The sequence below is a fragment of the Etheostoma cragini genome, chromosome 4, assembly GCF_013103735.1.
Source record: "Etheostoma cragini isolate CJK2018 chromosome 4, CSU_Ecrag_1.0, whole genome shotgun sequence".
In the NCBI taxonomy this organism is placed as follows: domain Eukaryota; kingdom Metazoa; phylum Chordata; class Actinopteri; order Perciformes; family Percidae; genus Etheostoma; species Etheostoma cragini.
In genome coordinates, this window is record NC_048410.1 from 7,665,204 (window position 1) to 7,680,755 (window position 15,552).

The 15,552-nt window shown below is 43.9% G+C and overlaps 2 protein-coding genes across 3 annotated transcripts in view; one reads left to right on the top strand and one right to left on the bottom strand.

Annotated features, from left to right (window-relative positions):
• lrig1 (leucine-rich repeats and immunoglobulin-like domains 1) overlaps nucleotides 1–4,257 on the top strand; it is a 37,656-nt gene extending 33,399 nt beyond the window's left edge. Inside the window, exons 15-18 of the mRNA XM_034868876.1 lie at nucleotides 461–895; nucleotides 1,046–1,180; nucleotides 1,392–1,679; nucleotides 2,228–4,257. Of these exons, the coding sequence (XP_034724767.1) occupies nucleotides 461–895; nucleotides 1,046–1,180; nucleotides 1,392–1,679; nucleotides 2,228–2,430 (1,061 nt within the window). The 3' untranslated portion in view covers nucleotides 2,431–4,257. The remainder of the gene's footprint in view (nucleotides 1–460; nucleotides 896–1,045; nucleotides 1,181–1,391; nucleotides 1,680–2,227) is intronic.
• A 2,334-nt stretch (nucleotides 4,258–6,591) lies between these two features.
• slc25a26 (solute carrier family 25 member 26) overlaps nucleotides 6,592–15,552 on the bottom strand; it is a 50,681-nt gene continuing 41,720 nt past the window's right edge. The window contains exons 9-10 of one of the 2 annotated variants that reach the window (XM_034868877.1): nucleotides 12,822–12,895; nucleotides 6,592–6,977 (exon numbers count right to left, since the gene is read on the bottom strand). In XM_034868877.1, the coding sequence (XP_034724768.1) occupies nucleotides 6,881–6,977; nucleotides 12,822–12,895 (171 nt within the window). In that variant the 3' untranslated portion in view covers nucleotides 6,592–6,880. The remainder of the gene's footprint in view (nucleotides 6,978–12,821; nucleotides 12,896–15,552) is intronic. The other variant, XM_034868878.1, reaches the window with a different exon arrangement.

Here is a 15,552-nt window from a genome sequence, read left to right on the forward strand (position 1 = left end):
ATGAGGGGAAGTGCTCAGTCTTGAGAAGAGAGGCCTACCTTAACACACACATTCAGTTCCATGTGCTCCATTCAAAACAATGTAAAGTTGCCAGGGAAACACAGAGAACATTGTTCTCAAGAGGATCCTGTCCCGAGAGAAATCTTGTTCGGGTCCTGTAATTAAAATGTATGTCCAAGTGAACTGATGTCATAATCTGTAAGCATTACAGATATGAACTCAGATGTATAAATGGGATGTTAGATGAGACTGTCAGCATGAGATAAGCTTTCCGTGATTGGATATTGCACTCGGAACATCACACGTGCTCAGCCTGTCCAGCTGACTCAGCAGTCTGTAGTCAATACTGTGAAAAAGCAGAAACCTAAAACTTTGACGGCATTGAATAACAATAGAATAGAAATCCCTGACCTCAGGAATCCTAGAGTCCAAATGTTTGACGAGAACCATATCTCTCTAGAAACACCCCACCTAGCCCAGGACCTGGAGGACCGCAGCGTGGTGGTCGGCGACACAGTGGCCCTGCAGTGTAAGGCCCTGGGCAGCCCACCGCCCCGCATCACCTGGCTGCGCAACGACCAGCCGTTGCGCCCCTCCGACAGACACCACTTCACCCCAGGGAACCAGCTGCTGGTCATCGGCTCGGCTTCGTTGGAGGACGCCGGCCGCTACACCTGCCTCATGTCCAACACCCTCGGCACGGAGCGTGCTCACAGCCAGCTGGTGGTGACTCAGCGCCGCAGCACCTGCACAACATCGGTGGGGCCAAGCACGGTCACTATAGGGATCATAGTCATCGCTGTGGTGACGAGTATTGTGGTGACGTCGCTGGTGTGGGTTTGCATCATCTACCAGACCAGGAAGAAGAGCGAGGAGTGCAGTGTCACCAACACAGGTGAACTTGGATCTATTCAGTCATATTATCATGGGTAAAAAAAATTGAAATTTGGATTTAGTTATTTTTTTCAACAAAAAAAAAGATAGTGTCACAGTATCCAAAGCCCTGGCTGTAATGTCCTGTGTTCGGCTCTTTCATTTCTCCCAGATGAGACGATAGTTCCTCCAGACGTACCCAGCTACCTGTCCTCCCAGGGCACGCTGTCCGAGCGGCAGGACGTGTGTATCCGCGTGGAGGCGGGCGGTGGCCCTCAGCCCAACGGACACATTGTAGACACCACAGGTATGTGACAGTTCAGACTCGGCCAGCCAAATGTTTTGCTGCCTAGCAGTTTCTCCATGAGCAAAGTCGTCGTGTTGCATAACGCTGTCTCTGAAGACCTGCACAGCATCAGAAATAATTGCTGCCAACACCCTAACCACAGTGTTGACACACAGTTGTTGATTTTCTGTCTCCAAATCACTTTATCTTCTCTGTCCCTCCCCGCCTGCAGGTTTCAACGGTGCAGTAGTGTGTACAGATTGTATGGAGAACGGCAGCAGCTACTCCAAAGATTCCGACTACCTGACACACGGGTTTGGCCATGCTGGATGCATGGAGTACCAACAACACGCTGTTCCCCCACCTTACTCTCACTGTCATCCAGGAGAGCTACACGACGCAGGGCCACATTCAACCGCGTTCTGCAACGGGACACCCAACGGGATCCGAAAGGACATTCAAGAATCCATGTTTCCAAAAAAACACAATACATTACAGCTGGACCAACATGATAGAAAAGGTAAGGTGTAGTGGGTTTAAATGTACTTTGAATGCTTAAAGTAGCCTTCAGGCCCAGCACTACAACTGCTAACAAACGCCAACAATCAGTCAGTTAATTCATCCAGTAGGCTTTATATATATATATATATATATATGAGAAACTAGTTGGAATTAAGGAACCCTTGTCAAGGCAAATTCCTTTGAATGTGACAGTTGATGGATTGGCTCCTACCAGAATTTGATAGTGTATCATAGTTGCACGCCCAGAGCCCCTTAGGATATCTCTCTGAAAACACTGCAAAGAAGCACTGAGTTGTGATTCCTGCCAAACTCTTGCAGTTGCACGTCTGGGCGTGTTCTGGGACTCAGCCTCTTAAATGAGGAGTAATACCAGTGGAATTGGCCTCCAAACACCAATTCTCACCACTGCATGTCAAAGCAGCCCTATGCGTACATTCCACTGCTTCTATATCCTAAAGCTGAATGCATATTTGTCTATACATACATGCCGCGTCACTGACTCTGCCTGTTGTATCCTTCCTCCACCTTCTCTTCTTTGTTTGTCAGCGAGCAGAGGGGGACAAACGCTGGTGTGCTCCCCATCACAGGAGGACTCCTTCCACAAGCCGGTGAAGCTGGCCGGCGTAACCGGCAACAGCCGTCTAGAAAGTGACTGTGAGACTGAGCTCAGGCAGACTCTGCTGTCCAATGGACACACCCTCAGAGCCTCTCAGAATGAGAGCGCCCCCCTAAGGAGAGCCAGCGACTAGCAGGCGCTTCATCCAGCCCAGAAGTGGACTCGCGGTTGCTGAGTGGACTTTAATTTTTTTTGCACTGGGAAATAAACTGCTACCTCATATCGAGGCGATTGATCCTGAGCCTCCTGGATCTGGACTGAAAGGGAGTACCAGGATGTGAAAAGGCAGGGGGCATCCGGAGTTTGAAGGCGGAGCTTGTGTCGGTGGCGTCCCATCTGAGCGTATCAGCTGTATATAGTTAAAAACCTTCCTTTGGGAGGTGACCAATAAAAATTCTAGCTCCAAAAAATGTGACTTGCATTTGAAGCATGTAAATGTAGGGAAAAAAAGAGAAATATACCTTTGGACATTTGACTGTACATAAGAGTTTTCTTATATTATATATTATATAACTTTTACAAAAAGAGTATTTGAATTTATGTGCATGACAAAGAAAGGAGTGATGGTATTTCTTTTTTATTATTAAAAAAAACAGCCTTTTTCAGCTTCTACCAACGTTCAGCTGCGGTGCCTTAATGCATGATCAAAGAAAACTCAGCATATATAAAGCGACTTTTTGTGAGAGATTCTGGTACACTCTTTATAGCAAACAAAACAAACACTTGATTGCACTTGAATGTTTTTTGACAAATGGTGCCAACCATGGCCTTACAGACACACCGTTCACATTCATTATTATATGAAGGAAGAGCTTTGATGTAAATTATTTCGGTACGCTGGATGGTTCAAGCTGGGATATTTGTGGTCAGTTAAAGCACTTTTTGTATTTACGTCATAAACAAGCAGATTGTGTACATGATATCTGCCAATGGGAATGCAGCAACCTCCTCCACGGGAGGAGACATTCCACTTATTTTGACACAGTAAAGTCGACAGTACATACTGTACCATTAAGGCTCCTCCACCTGTTCCACAATACTACAAGTTGCATAGTACTACTACATACTGCAAAGCTGCTCCGATGTAGTTGGGGGAAAATATTCTTCTCTGATTCTGATTAGTTTCTTTATTTTTCCAAGAAACGTTCACAACCAAATGTGGTCAAACTGACATAGGATAACATCTGTTCTACAAGCTGTAAAAGGTCAGCGATGATCTCTCAGTTATGGACACCTACCACGTGTTCCTGGTCACAGCTCTGTACACTCGATTTAATTGACTAATTGCTTAAATATACCACAGTTATGCTATGAATGTAGGGAAAGATGGAGAATCAGAGAGAATGTTTTATAGTGCTACTGCTGTAATGTGCCTCAACATCCACCGTTATACAGCCAGTGTTCTGCCTCTGTCACGTCACCACAGTGTAACACTAACTTTTTCATGTTCACTACAGTGAAGTAATATTTGAGGTGACTAAAGGTTCATGCTGTGAACAGTCATGAGGCTTGTGAAATGTGCTCTAACCAAACTTGGAGGATTAATGCAGTCAGACGCTCCCCGGACTGTGACAATCCCTGGATACACTGGGTCAGAATTCAGTCAAAGTAGATACGTTGTCTAATGTATGCATGCGTTTGGCCAGTAAGCCCTTGTCTGAACTGTGTTCTGTTACCAGTGGCCTTATCAAGGTAAACTGGGGGACACGCTCCTCTGGTTACACCTGATAGCACCTATCCGAGATGATATTACCAGAAAGACCAATCAAAGATCACTGCTGGAAAACTAATCCCAATGTAGCAGGTAAAACGGACAAGAGGGAGAGAGATGCAGTTCATGTATGGAGTAATTTATTGAAACAAACCGTTCGACACCGTTGTACCAATGTCAAAGCTAAAACCGCAAAGTGTCTAACATGGCATTGAAGTGTCTAATAAAAAAATCACATTTTGCTATTATTGCAGGTGTTTTCTTTCCGGTATGAACAGAACAAATGGAGTGACAATGGAATCACAAACAGCTGAGTTAGCATGTAGCGCTACTCACGTGTCACATCGCTTATGGAGAAGCCATCAATTCAGAGAGCACTCCCCGAGACATGAAATCCAGGGACCTCGATCTTCAAAGCAGTGAAGTAGCATGTGCCTAAACCACAAAAACACACACACACACACGGAATGTGTGCCGTCTCCCTGAAGCTCCAAAGACAGCAGGCATATTTTTTTCTTTCTGCGGGCTGTTTTAAATATTTGCTATTGAGTCTGGGCTGACTGGGGGTCAGTGCCTGGCCAGAATGTGCATTCCAGATGGATGTTTGTCACCGGCTGATTGACATGCTACTGGCCGTGGCCTCCACCAATCACACGCCAACCATTGTTGTCCTTCAGCCTTGTGACAAGCAGCATGACAAACACCTGCACCTGTGAGGCTATCCATCTTCTGATTTACTGATTTACCAAGTCCTCAGGTTTACCTCCGTACTGACCGTAATGACACTGAGCTTATTCACCACATAGGAGATGGGGAAAACACTGCTCCTATGGCTAACTGCTCCTGCATATGTTGTTAAATAATCCTTCAATCAGGCATAAAGCAGTGAGTTGGTAATATTGTAAAAAGTTATCATGGATATCTGGGCGCTCTTATGTTGCCAAAAAAAACAGAACATGAGTGGAGAGTGGAAAACATCTTGTACAATTGGCTGGTGCAGAATAAAGCATATTTTTACTGCGCCTACACAGGAGAACGCGTACCTTTAACACATCAACCATCAAATGAATCCCACAGAAGCATATCATTTCCTGTGTAAGGCCAGTTGAAATTACATATGTAGTTCAAGTTGTATCATCATAATTACATATGATATGAAAATGGTCTTTTTAGAGAAATCACTAAAAAAGAAATCACACTTATCTACATTTGATCTGGTCATGCAGATGATTTGGGTTTCAGGCTTCAGCAGCCGATATCTCAGAAACTTTGCAAATCCAAACCACCTGCACGGCGCGCAGCTGGCAGAATAAGAATAAGCCCATTGAGTGAACGGAACCCTGTTTTATGCTAGCTCATATTAGCAGTGCTTTTTGTTGCCTACCCTTCTCTTAAAGGAAGCTGAGCATAAAAACTGAAGCAGGGGAAACAGCTACCCTCCTCCTCCTCCTCTGAACCAACTCACTAAAGCTACACGTTAAATCTTGTTTGTTTAATCCGTACACAAATTGTAAAATCAAAGTTGTTTATGGGTGGTCGTGTATTGGCCTATTTTTTGGCAGGAATAAGATATACCCTGAAGTCTCCGTATTGATGACAAGACTCAAGAAAGTCAAAGCCTGTTAAATTGTGAGCTTTAGAGGCGCTGGTAGATGGATTTAGTTACAGTTGGACAGCGCCAGACTAGCTGTTTCCAGTCTTTATGCTAAGCTAAGAGGATTTCTTCCGTAGCTCCATATTTACCATACAGATGTGAGAGTAGTAGTATCAATCTTCTTATCTAACTACTACTGAAGAAAAGAACTAAATAAGTCTTTGTTGTGAACACCTACTATAAGTCCCTTTGTTATTACATGGCAACTTACCAAAGGAATTAATAATTTGACAAAATCTTGACTAAATATGGTTTTATTTATTTAAAAACGGTCTTCCAGTCTTTGATCCACAGCATGTCGCAGTTATGAACGGATAACAGATCGTAGAATGCCCTGAGTGACCAATCAGGTTTGAGTATTCAACAGCGTTGTATGATGGAGCTCTTTATAACACCATTGCTCTGTTGAATACCAAACTTTTTTTTTTTTTTACTTTGATAAACCTGCACTTTCACAGGTTTGAGATTAAGAAGTCACTTCTTACAGACTCTTTGAGAATAACGCCACTGTCAAACCATCCAATCAAGCCAAATAACTAATTAAAATATATTTCACATTAAAAACATGGAACATATCGCTCTAACTGAAATACAAAGCTACTGCAGGACACTTGATGCTCCTAATAAAACTAAAGCCTACTGTTGTAGGCATCTTAGGTATAAATTTAAAGCTCTTACAGGTGGATGAGTTCAGTTGTGCTCCAGCGGGAATGTAACAATGGTGAGATATTACCGAGTCTCTCCCCAGGTGGCTCTTTAACACAGGCGGCCTGGCTTAGCAGAGAGAAAAATATGGCTCAAATAGTAAAATGATCATGAAACCACGTAGAGGAAGGTTTACCGGACTGCCTACAGGGGAACAAATGACCAAACCTCAACTCCAAGACGTCAGTCTTTAATACCGTAACTCAATGATTCTCTCTCACACACAGAAAAGTAAAGATGCTTCATTGAGTCTTGTGTGACAGGGTGTGGCTCCATTTCACCAAACCGCCGGTGCTGTTCCAGAAGCTCTGGGGACTGATGAGCAGGAATGCAGCACCCCAGGTAATGCGATCAGGCCAGTGGATGGGCAAGAGGTCTTCCTTGCTTCTCGGGGCCCACCAGCATGGAGGCGCGGGGGGCCTCCAAGGGACGAGGGAGCTACTTCCAGAGATGCTTCCCCTGCTGCTAATCCACCAGGGCTCAGGGCTCAGGCCAGTCACAGCGGACGAGCTGCTACAGCAAAGAGCGGCGGACCTTCTCGTAGGCTCCCAGGAAGATGAAACCACCCACACTGATAAGGGTTATCCTCGGTATGCTGCCCGCAAACAGACTGCAGAAAATGAAGAGATAGAGCGATACATGCTATAAATTCTGAAATACAAATTCAAGCAAATCAGCATCTAACAGATAGATCATTTTTGCTGAATTACTTCTGATCATCACAGTTCTGTAAATCGGTCCTCCCATACCCCAACCAAGAACAGTACCGTGGTGCATCTGAACCATTTCCTTTCACCTGCATTAATTTAGTCTTCATTGATCCCTGAGCCTTTGGTTTGCCAACTTTAGAACAAATACCTAAAATCATAAATGGGTGGTTTTAAAGTGTGTTTAAACTTTGCAAGTTTAAATAAAACACTCAAACGAATCACTGTGTACTATGGTCTAAAGCTGTGGACAACACAAACACACATCAGGGAAATCAAATTTCAATTTGTTTGGATGATTTCAATTTATTGTAATCATTAGAAGTGAAATACATTAATAAAGAACAGGCATTCTTGCAGGCTTATGCTTGTTATCACTGGATGAAATGATATGATGACATCAGGTGTGAAAACATCTAAAAGTGATGTTATTGCTATACAGTAGAGTGGTGTTATACTTGTATATTTGTATTTTACTTATAATTTACACACTGACCAACGCATATGTTAAATAATATATATTCAGAGTGATAAATGCTGAGGTAGTCATAATTTTACAGTTTCTTTTTGTGTTATTATTTCACTGTTTGTACACTATATAGATAGGAGAAACAATAACAATTTATCCTGCTAGAAACTAAGGGCCCTATTTTAACGATCTAAGCGCAGGGCAAGAAGCGCCTGGCGCAGGTTTGTTGAGGGCGTGTCCTAATCTACGTTTGCTAGTTTGACAGCGGTAAAAAGGGTCTGTGCGCCGTGCGCATGGTTCAAAAAGGTTGTATTTAGTGTCTTCATTCATTTATATGTGTGTTTTTGTGCGTAACATGCTATAAACCAATCAGAGTGTAATCTCACATTCCCTTTACAAGCAAGAACACATCTCCCTGTAAGACCAGCACACCCACGGGTGCATTAGCTATTTAAACGACGTGGGTGCTGGACGGTCTTAAAATCTCAAAGACACTTGTGCTGGGCCTTGCGCCGCGCTGCGTCGGGTGCAAGATAGGGCCCTAAAGTTTATTAGAGATTTAAGAATAACAAACTGTGTTTACTCCGTATAGAAAGCATAGCCTCTTGTGACTTGTAGCTTAATTTATGACTAGTATGAGCTAGCTTGTCAAGGCCCTTGCTAAGCAAAAGCCATTGAGAAAAATGTGTCTATGCTGACAAATAGTTGTTTTCTGGACAATATAAGTATTATATTTTGCATAAAATGTTTGGAACCTATTAGGTTTGCCACATGCACGCACCTGAACCTCCACTGACCGACAGTATCTGTGAGTGATTTACGACGCCTATGGGAGGGTCAAAGGGCCTATGGGAGAGGGACCGGGTGCTTACGGCCTTGTTGGTGCAGCCACTTTACAGAGAGCGAGAGGGGCTTAGTTACAAAAAGAAGATGTTGACGTTGCGGGGGGTCAAAGGATGTGATGAGCCATGAAAGAGCACCAATCTCCCAAGAACCATCCCGCTCTCCCACCCTCCCTGCTACACACAGCTGTTTTTGGGATTAGGCTTCAAGTCCCCACCCTAAGGCCTCCCTGGAGCTCTTATCCATCCCTTCCTACTCTCTCTTGTGCATGACTGATGCCTGGATGATATCCACACATGTCCCTCTGCTGCCCATCCATCTCTCTCTCTTTCTCTCTCTCTCTCTCTCTCTGTCCAGCGACGGCCCCCTCAGCTGGCTCAGTTGTTCGGGGATTTCTCCTCCATCTCCTTTTCTTGCTGCGTCATCCACTTCTCAGACACATGCTCACTTCGTACCGTCTGTACGTCTTCTCGTGTCTCTCTCTTCTTTTATTTTCCCCATTTCTGTCCGCCTGTCTCTCCCTCGCCGTGTATTTGCCTACCAACACCTTCCGTCTGCCAATACGCCCCCACGCTCACATGGTCGGGCCCCATCCGAGCCAGATGTAACGGATGAAGAGGATTGTGTGTTTGTGGCTGTGTGCCTGTGCGTGTGTGTGTGAGGAGAAACGTCTACACATGCAAATTTTCTGCTTGCATTCATCATCAGCGAGTGTGTGTGTGTATGTGTCTTAGCACTTGTGTTTCTGGCCATTTTAATTTTTAGAAAAACTTTTGAAATATCACAAAAATCTGTTTGGTTTCCATCAGCTGAGTTTCTGCAGATGTTGTAAAGAAGCTTCTCGAACAGGTCCATGCACAAATACAAGGACCCTGAAACGGAAACAGCTGGATGGAATTTATCCATCATAAATTTAGTTACATACTGTATATGTTAGTTTCTTCATACTGCCTTTATTGTTCGTTGTGTGAAGAGATAATTCCATTTGTGGAGCCAAATGGAACAACGAGATCCAGTTGGCTACTTCTACTATTTAAAACAACTGAGCTGCAATATGGGAAATGTAGGAATCTGGGTTACTGGAGTTTAATCTAAAAAAAAAACACGCTATGGACTTAAAAGTCAAGATATCTTGGCCTCTGCTGCTTTGAATTGAAGCATCCTAATCTGTCATTCTCGAGTCTCCCAACGTGTGTGGAAGTGCAACGATAAATCCCTGAGTAATAATGAATATCACTCAGGATTGAACATCCGTTCCAGGATTATGAATAGTGACATTTTTTTCTTTTCTTAACTTGAAAGAGGTCTTTTTAATCACTTTTGGGAATCTTGGATTGATCTTGGCTTCAATGCATTAAACGCATGTTCTTTTGCGATGATGCATTTCTTTTTTTTTTTTACAATCAAAAAAGACGATGACATTGCTAAAGAAAAACAGCTATTAAGTAGACCTTGAGTTTAGGTTTGACACTTAAAAGGTGCTCTATTTTCTAATTTTCAAACAAAACAAGGCTAGCTTTCCCCTCCCTCCTCCTCCCTTCCGTTCTTCCGCGCACTAATCGCTTAGAGCACATTTAAGTGCGACGTTCACTGTACATTCAAGATTTGGGTCGCAGACAGCGGTACTGCTTCCATTTTGTGAACGGCAAAGCTGTACAAGGTGCCAAGCATGTCAGGGATCTCTCAGCCATCCCAACTATTCACACAACTCCACGTTTCAGAATGCCCCCGCCCAGATCGGGTGTTTTTTAAAATACACGGCCAATGGTTAGCTGTGTGTGAGACACAAAGAGTGTGTATGTGGGAGAGACAGATTCCCAATTGTGTTTGTGTGAGCACGGACTGGTGGAAAGGCTCCAAATGAATGCGGAGACATTAGTCAGAGGTCGTGGTCATGCCCTACCAGGACGCTCTTTCCATCTTAACACAGCGTTCCATCACCATCAGCTGAAACATAAGCCACAGGCCCACTGGAGGAAAGTACTTAGCACAATAATATTACATATCCAAAGCTAATCAAAAACCCAATAACAAAAAGAAACACAAGCAAAGAGACAAAATAACTTGTAGTACACTCAGCAGCTGGACACCGAAACGACGCAGTAGACACAACGAGTCCTGACATATTCCACTCAATCTTCTCATGTGGCCCACCAGTGTGAGGAACAAACTTATTTTGAACTCAACGATCTTGCTCTTGACTACTGTTACATTTCCTGTCTGGGATCAGGCCCACCTGTGGACTCAGAGCTCAAATATTCCCCTCAGCTCCCCCGGGTGCCCTGACTCACTCTGACATCACAGCCTGGCCATCCACTGAGAGAAGTCATCCCCCTATGGTTGGCCAATCAGCTCTCCTGAGGAATAAGACTAAACATAGTTTTTAAGGCATGAAAGGAGAGTGCTAAAAGAAACAGTCTTGAACCAAAAACAAAATATCTTGGCTGCAGTTTAGAAAAATGCTGGTGCTTTTGAAAAAGAGAAGGGTGGACATCTTCAAATGGAGCAAATGGCCCTTGTGTAAGAGCAGGAACAATGCTGAGGTCAGCATGTATCTTTTATAGAATTAAGTCCAAAGAAAGAGAACAGTTCTAACCTGTTTGGTCATCCAACTGATGAGACTTGTTTTACACATAGCTTCAGTAGGGGGTGGGTCTACTTTATTTTCTGGGACAAACGGTTTAAAAGTCAAAAACACAGATGTTACAGCACTTTCCCTAAAAACTCAAATGTCTCAACACCACACACAATGAATGATACAGACGGTATCTGTTTGATTGGGGTTGTTTATGGGGAAACGGCCACAATGCACATATTTGCCAGTAATACACCTTCATAAGTTTAGTATTTCTCTACATTTCCCCCTCTGTCCAAAGTGCTCAATTTGCTCGACGTAATTTCATAATGTGAATAAACAAAGACTTCTCATGCCATAAAAGTAAGCTCAATATTCCAGAGCCTCTGCTTTGTTGTGTGTGTGCGGTACATACTATGTCATTTGTTTACTTTTCCTCCATTTTGGTTTACATGAAGCACAAAGCAGACACAGCCTGGAGGATATGTTGCTTATTAGTCTTTGTTTTGACATAATTTCTGGTGCAGTTGGGTCACTGGGGGAGGCGGGTGTGAGCTCCACTGCTCTCTGCTAACCCGGGGTCTCTGGGGCACGGCGTACACATGGAAGCACTTTAGAGCTTCACTACACAGCAATTGGGCCTATTACCATAATTACAGCTTTAAAGCCCGAGCAATTTGTATCAGGCATGCACCAGCGCAACCACCAGGCCTCTGGCCCTGCGGAGCAACAGCCCCCCTTTTACATTCTACACACTCCTTTGTCTCTGCATTTCATTCTCTCCACTCATTCTCTTAGTTGCTCTCTACTTCTTCTCATTCTCCACCTTCTCTGGTTACATCAATATCAGAGGAGAAATGAATTGCTCAGGACGTTATGTTGTAGAGCTTACGGTGCATGATCTCTGGGCTGCACATTATGAGTGAGTTTTACAGCTGGCCCCAGAGGACAGAGTGAGGAGATAGAGAAGGATGGAGACAGAAACACTTCAAAGGTTACTGTGAGGTGCAGAGGTGGGAGGGACTGGCATCAAACAGCTCCCCTGTACATTACCACTTGGTTACTGTTGCAGCTGGGAGAGTGGGATTTAGGCTTTTCCATAAGGGCCTGCTGACGATCACCTCAATGAGATTGTGCGGTAGTCTCGCACATGATCTTTATTCAAATTGAAGGCTGGTTCATTACTGATGCCTGAAAGACGTTTGTAGGGAATCACCCTTGGCTCATTTTAAACACAAAGCTGAAATGTAATTTGTCTTTGATTAGATTCCAGCCCTGCAGCATACACAAACAATAACACTGGGGTTTGTGTTCACAAGTGTTTGTGAGACAGAGAGAGGGAGAGAGATGTCCCGCTGGTGTTTGGCCAAGTCCCAAACCAAATATGCTATAAGCAGAGGTGAATCCAATCTAAATGATGGCGGCTTGTACACAAGCGGGCCTATTATTCACCGCAGCTGAGGGTTTGTTTTAGTGCTGGCAGCCCTCTGTGGCCCCATTAGACTTGGCCTTTTGTGCGATACGCATCATAAACACATCAAAACACTCAAATAAACCCTTCCACTTGGCCCCTGTAACACCTTAATCAATAGGACGGTACATCAAGTGGGCAGGAAAAGCTTTTATACATCTAATTTTTCAGATCAGCTGTAAATTCACATCCCCCAGAGTAGTGACTCTATCATCCAACTTGATTACATGAGGGATCAGGCCGAGTTAAATCAAATCATGTAAAATCAAAGTTTTTTTAAATGGGCTGGGATAAAAACGGTTTGCGTAGAGAGGCTATTCAGTTAAAAAAAAAAGACTATACTATAGCCATTGAAAATTTCTCTAACACTGGGACACACACACACTCACCCTGAAAGGCCTCGGCTCTTCCACACGTCATAGAGTACCAGCGGGATGTTGCCGTTTGCTGTGGTCGACCCGGCCTAGAGAGAGAGAGAGGGATAGAGAGGGGAAATAGAGGTGTGATGACGGATGGATCGTCTCCTTCATTTCCTGCTCCTCCAGCAGACACCCTGTTTAGTCTTCCGCAGCTGGGCTTCCCTCAACTCCCCCTCCCTCTTTTTATTCTTCCTCTCCGTCCGTTTTTCCTCATGGACAGCTGTGTCAGCGAAGGTGACACCTCCAACACCCACCCAGGCACCTGCTCGGAAACACACCCAGCCATTTGCCCACCCAAAAAACACACTCAACAACTTCTCCACGTCTCCCTCCAAGCCTGTCGGTCTGGAACTTTTATTTACACAATACGGCTTAGCCGGCTACAGAGTTTTTAATCCATCACTGTGGAGTGCCAGAGGGGTATGAGAGCTGGAGGATAGGGCCAGTTGGGGTTAAGTGAGGTTTGGTGGTGGCAGACCAGAAGAGAGAAACAGAAAGAGGCAGTGGAGGAGAGGAGAGGAGAGGAGAGGAGAGGAGAGGAGAGGAGACGGCAGATTGTGTGTACGTTGGAAAATGCACGCCAATCAAAGCTACAGCTCACTGGGCATGCAGGAAACAGTTTGTGGCATATGTTGTAAATTGTGACACCCAGATCTAATGGAACCGGAGGAAGATTCCCACATTTCATTCATGTGAAGAGGGGGAAAAAAACACCCCTATTCCTCATGTTTGGAGTCAGGTGGCTGAGAAATGACTCTCCTCTCTTCTGACAAGTTTTCGTTTCCTTTACCGCTGTGGAATGGTGGAAGGAGGGAAAGGGTGTCCAACACACACACACACACACACACACGCACACGCACACGCACACACACACACACACACACACACACACACACACAGCCTATGTTGGCTTTCTGCTTTGTTATATAAGTTTCTTACAATCTTAAGGGAGTAGCAAAGAAAATGAGCTCCATGCTAACCTTCTCCACGTTTTCCAACGTCTACATTTATCCATGCGACAAAATGAATGACAGTGATGACTGTTCAACAAGGTGTCAGACCATACCAAACTGACATTGGCTCCTGTGTTTGCCACAGTTGGTTGCAGTGGAGGGTAACGAACATGACATTGGTGGTAGCAGTGCGGTCTACTGGCAGGAAACATGCCAGCCTGGGGAGAAGAGCCGTGTTGTACAGTAGCAGCGTAGGAGGCGTGCAGCAGCAGCAGCGTGGTGTGCCAGGCATGTTGCCAGTGCTGCAGCCACGGCGGTGCAGGTCCTGCCCTGGAGGCGATATAAATGTCCAGCTGGGTCCTGGACAACTGCCTGCTTTGGCCTCGTCTGTCTGCGCCAGACTGCCTACCGTACAACACCACTCTTTCATTCTGACGGCCATAGAAAAGAAAGAACCTTCTCCTCCGCTGCTGTGGGACGGAAACTGATGTGACAAGTTCCAACATCCACATTTCCTCCCCTTCGTCCAATCTAAACCATCGATACCCATCAACAACAGCCCTCTCTCTGTATTGGTTTCATTCTCTTGCCTGGGCTTGTCATCCTTTGCTGCTGTGGGATTTTGTAGAACTAAACTAAACTTAAGTCTGACAAGGGTTAAAAAAATAAATAAATAAATGACACTACCTTTCAAGGTGAAGCAGTACAGCTGAAATGGAAATTTTAATTTGCATAAGTTCAATTTTAGATGCAATATGCTGCTTTAATATCTTTTGGGCCTCATAACTTCCACAAAGCACACTTTCAATTTTATTTTTTAGAACATTTGCATTAGAGCTGAAACAATTAGTCGTTTTGTCATTTCCTCTACTTCTCAACAGCAAAAAAGATTAAAGATATGGTGGATTCAGCTTCTCAGTGGTGAGGACTTGCCGATTTTTTGTCAGACACGGTAGTAAACTCAATATCTTTTTGAAAACGTCACCTTGGGCATTAGGAAATTGGGATAGTTGTGTTTCACTATTTTGTGACATTTAAGATCAATATTTAATTAAGAAAATAATCAACATGATCAAAAATGATTCAAAATGAAAAAAATTGTTTGTTGCTGCCCTAATTGTTGTACCAGCCGTGTCAAATAAGGACGTGTTCACACGTGTTGCTTTTTGTTCACAAGGAATGTTTAATGTTCCTGATGTTTTGTTATGCCTATTTAATATATTTTTAGGTTTAAAAAAGCTAAAATGCAGGACTGAAGATAATTAAATTAATTTAAAAAAAAGAAACTAAAACTAGTTAAAATCTACTAATGTATTTCCCAGAATGAAATAGGAAAATGCACTGGATTTTAAAAACAGAATTTACAGGTTTGCCAGTAACAGTTTGAAATGTGTAAGTGCATCCTCCTGGTTTTTATTTCTTTGAAAACCTAGTAAATACATAGTGCTGGGATGTTATCCGTTGTCCTTCCACCATCAAAGTAGAGGCTATTAAGTTCCAATCCAGTTTTTTCCTCCAGCTTACCTGTGGTGCCTTAAGTGAATCCCTGGCCTTATAAAGCTCTAACCGAGCCTTGCAGCTCAGGCCAAGTCCTTTGCTGGTGGTAAATTACAGCAGCTGCATTTCAAATAATGTTTACAGGAAGCATGTACCGGGCTGTTCCACCTAGAGCCAACGGCTTCTCGCAAGAGATCAAAACTGTCTGAGTGTTTTGTTAATTCCAGTATCTCATTAGTTAGGATGGGGGG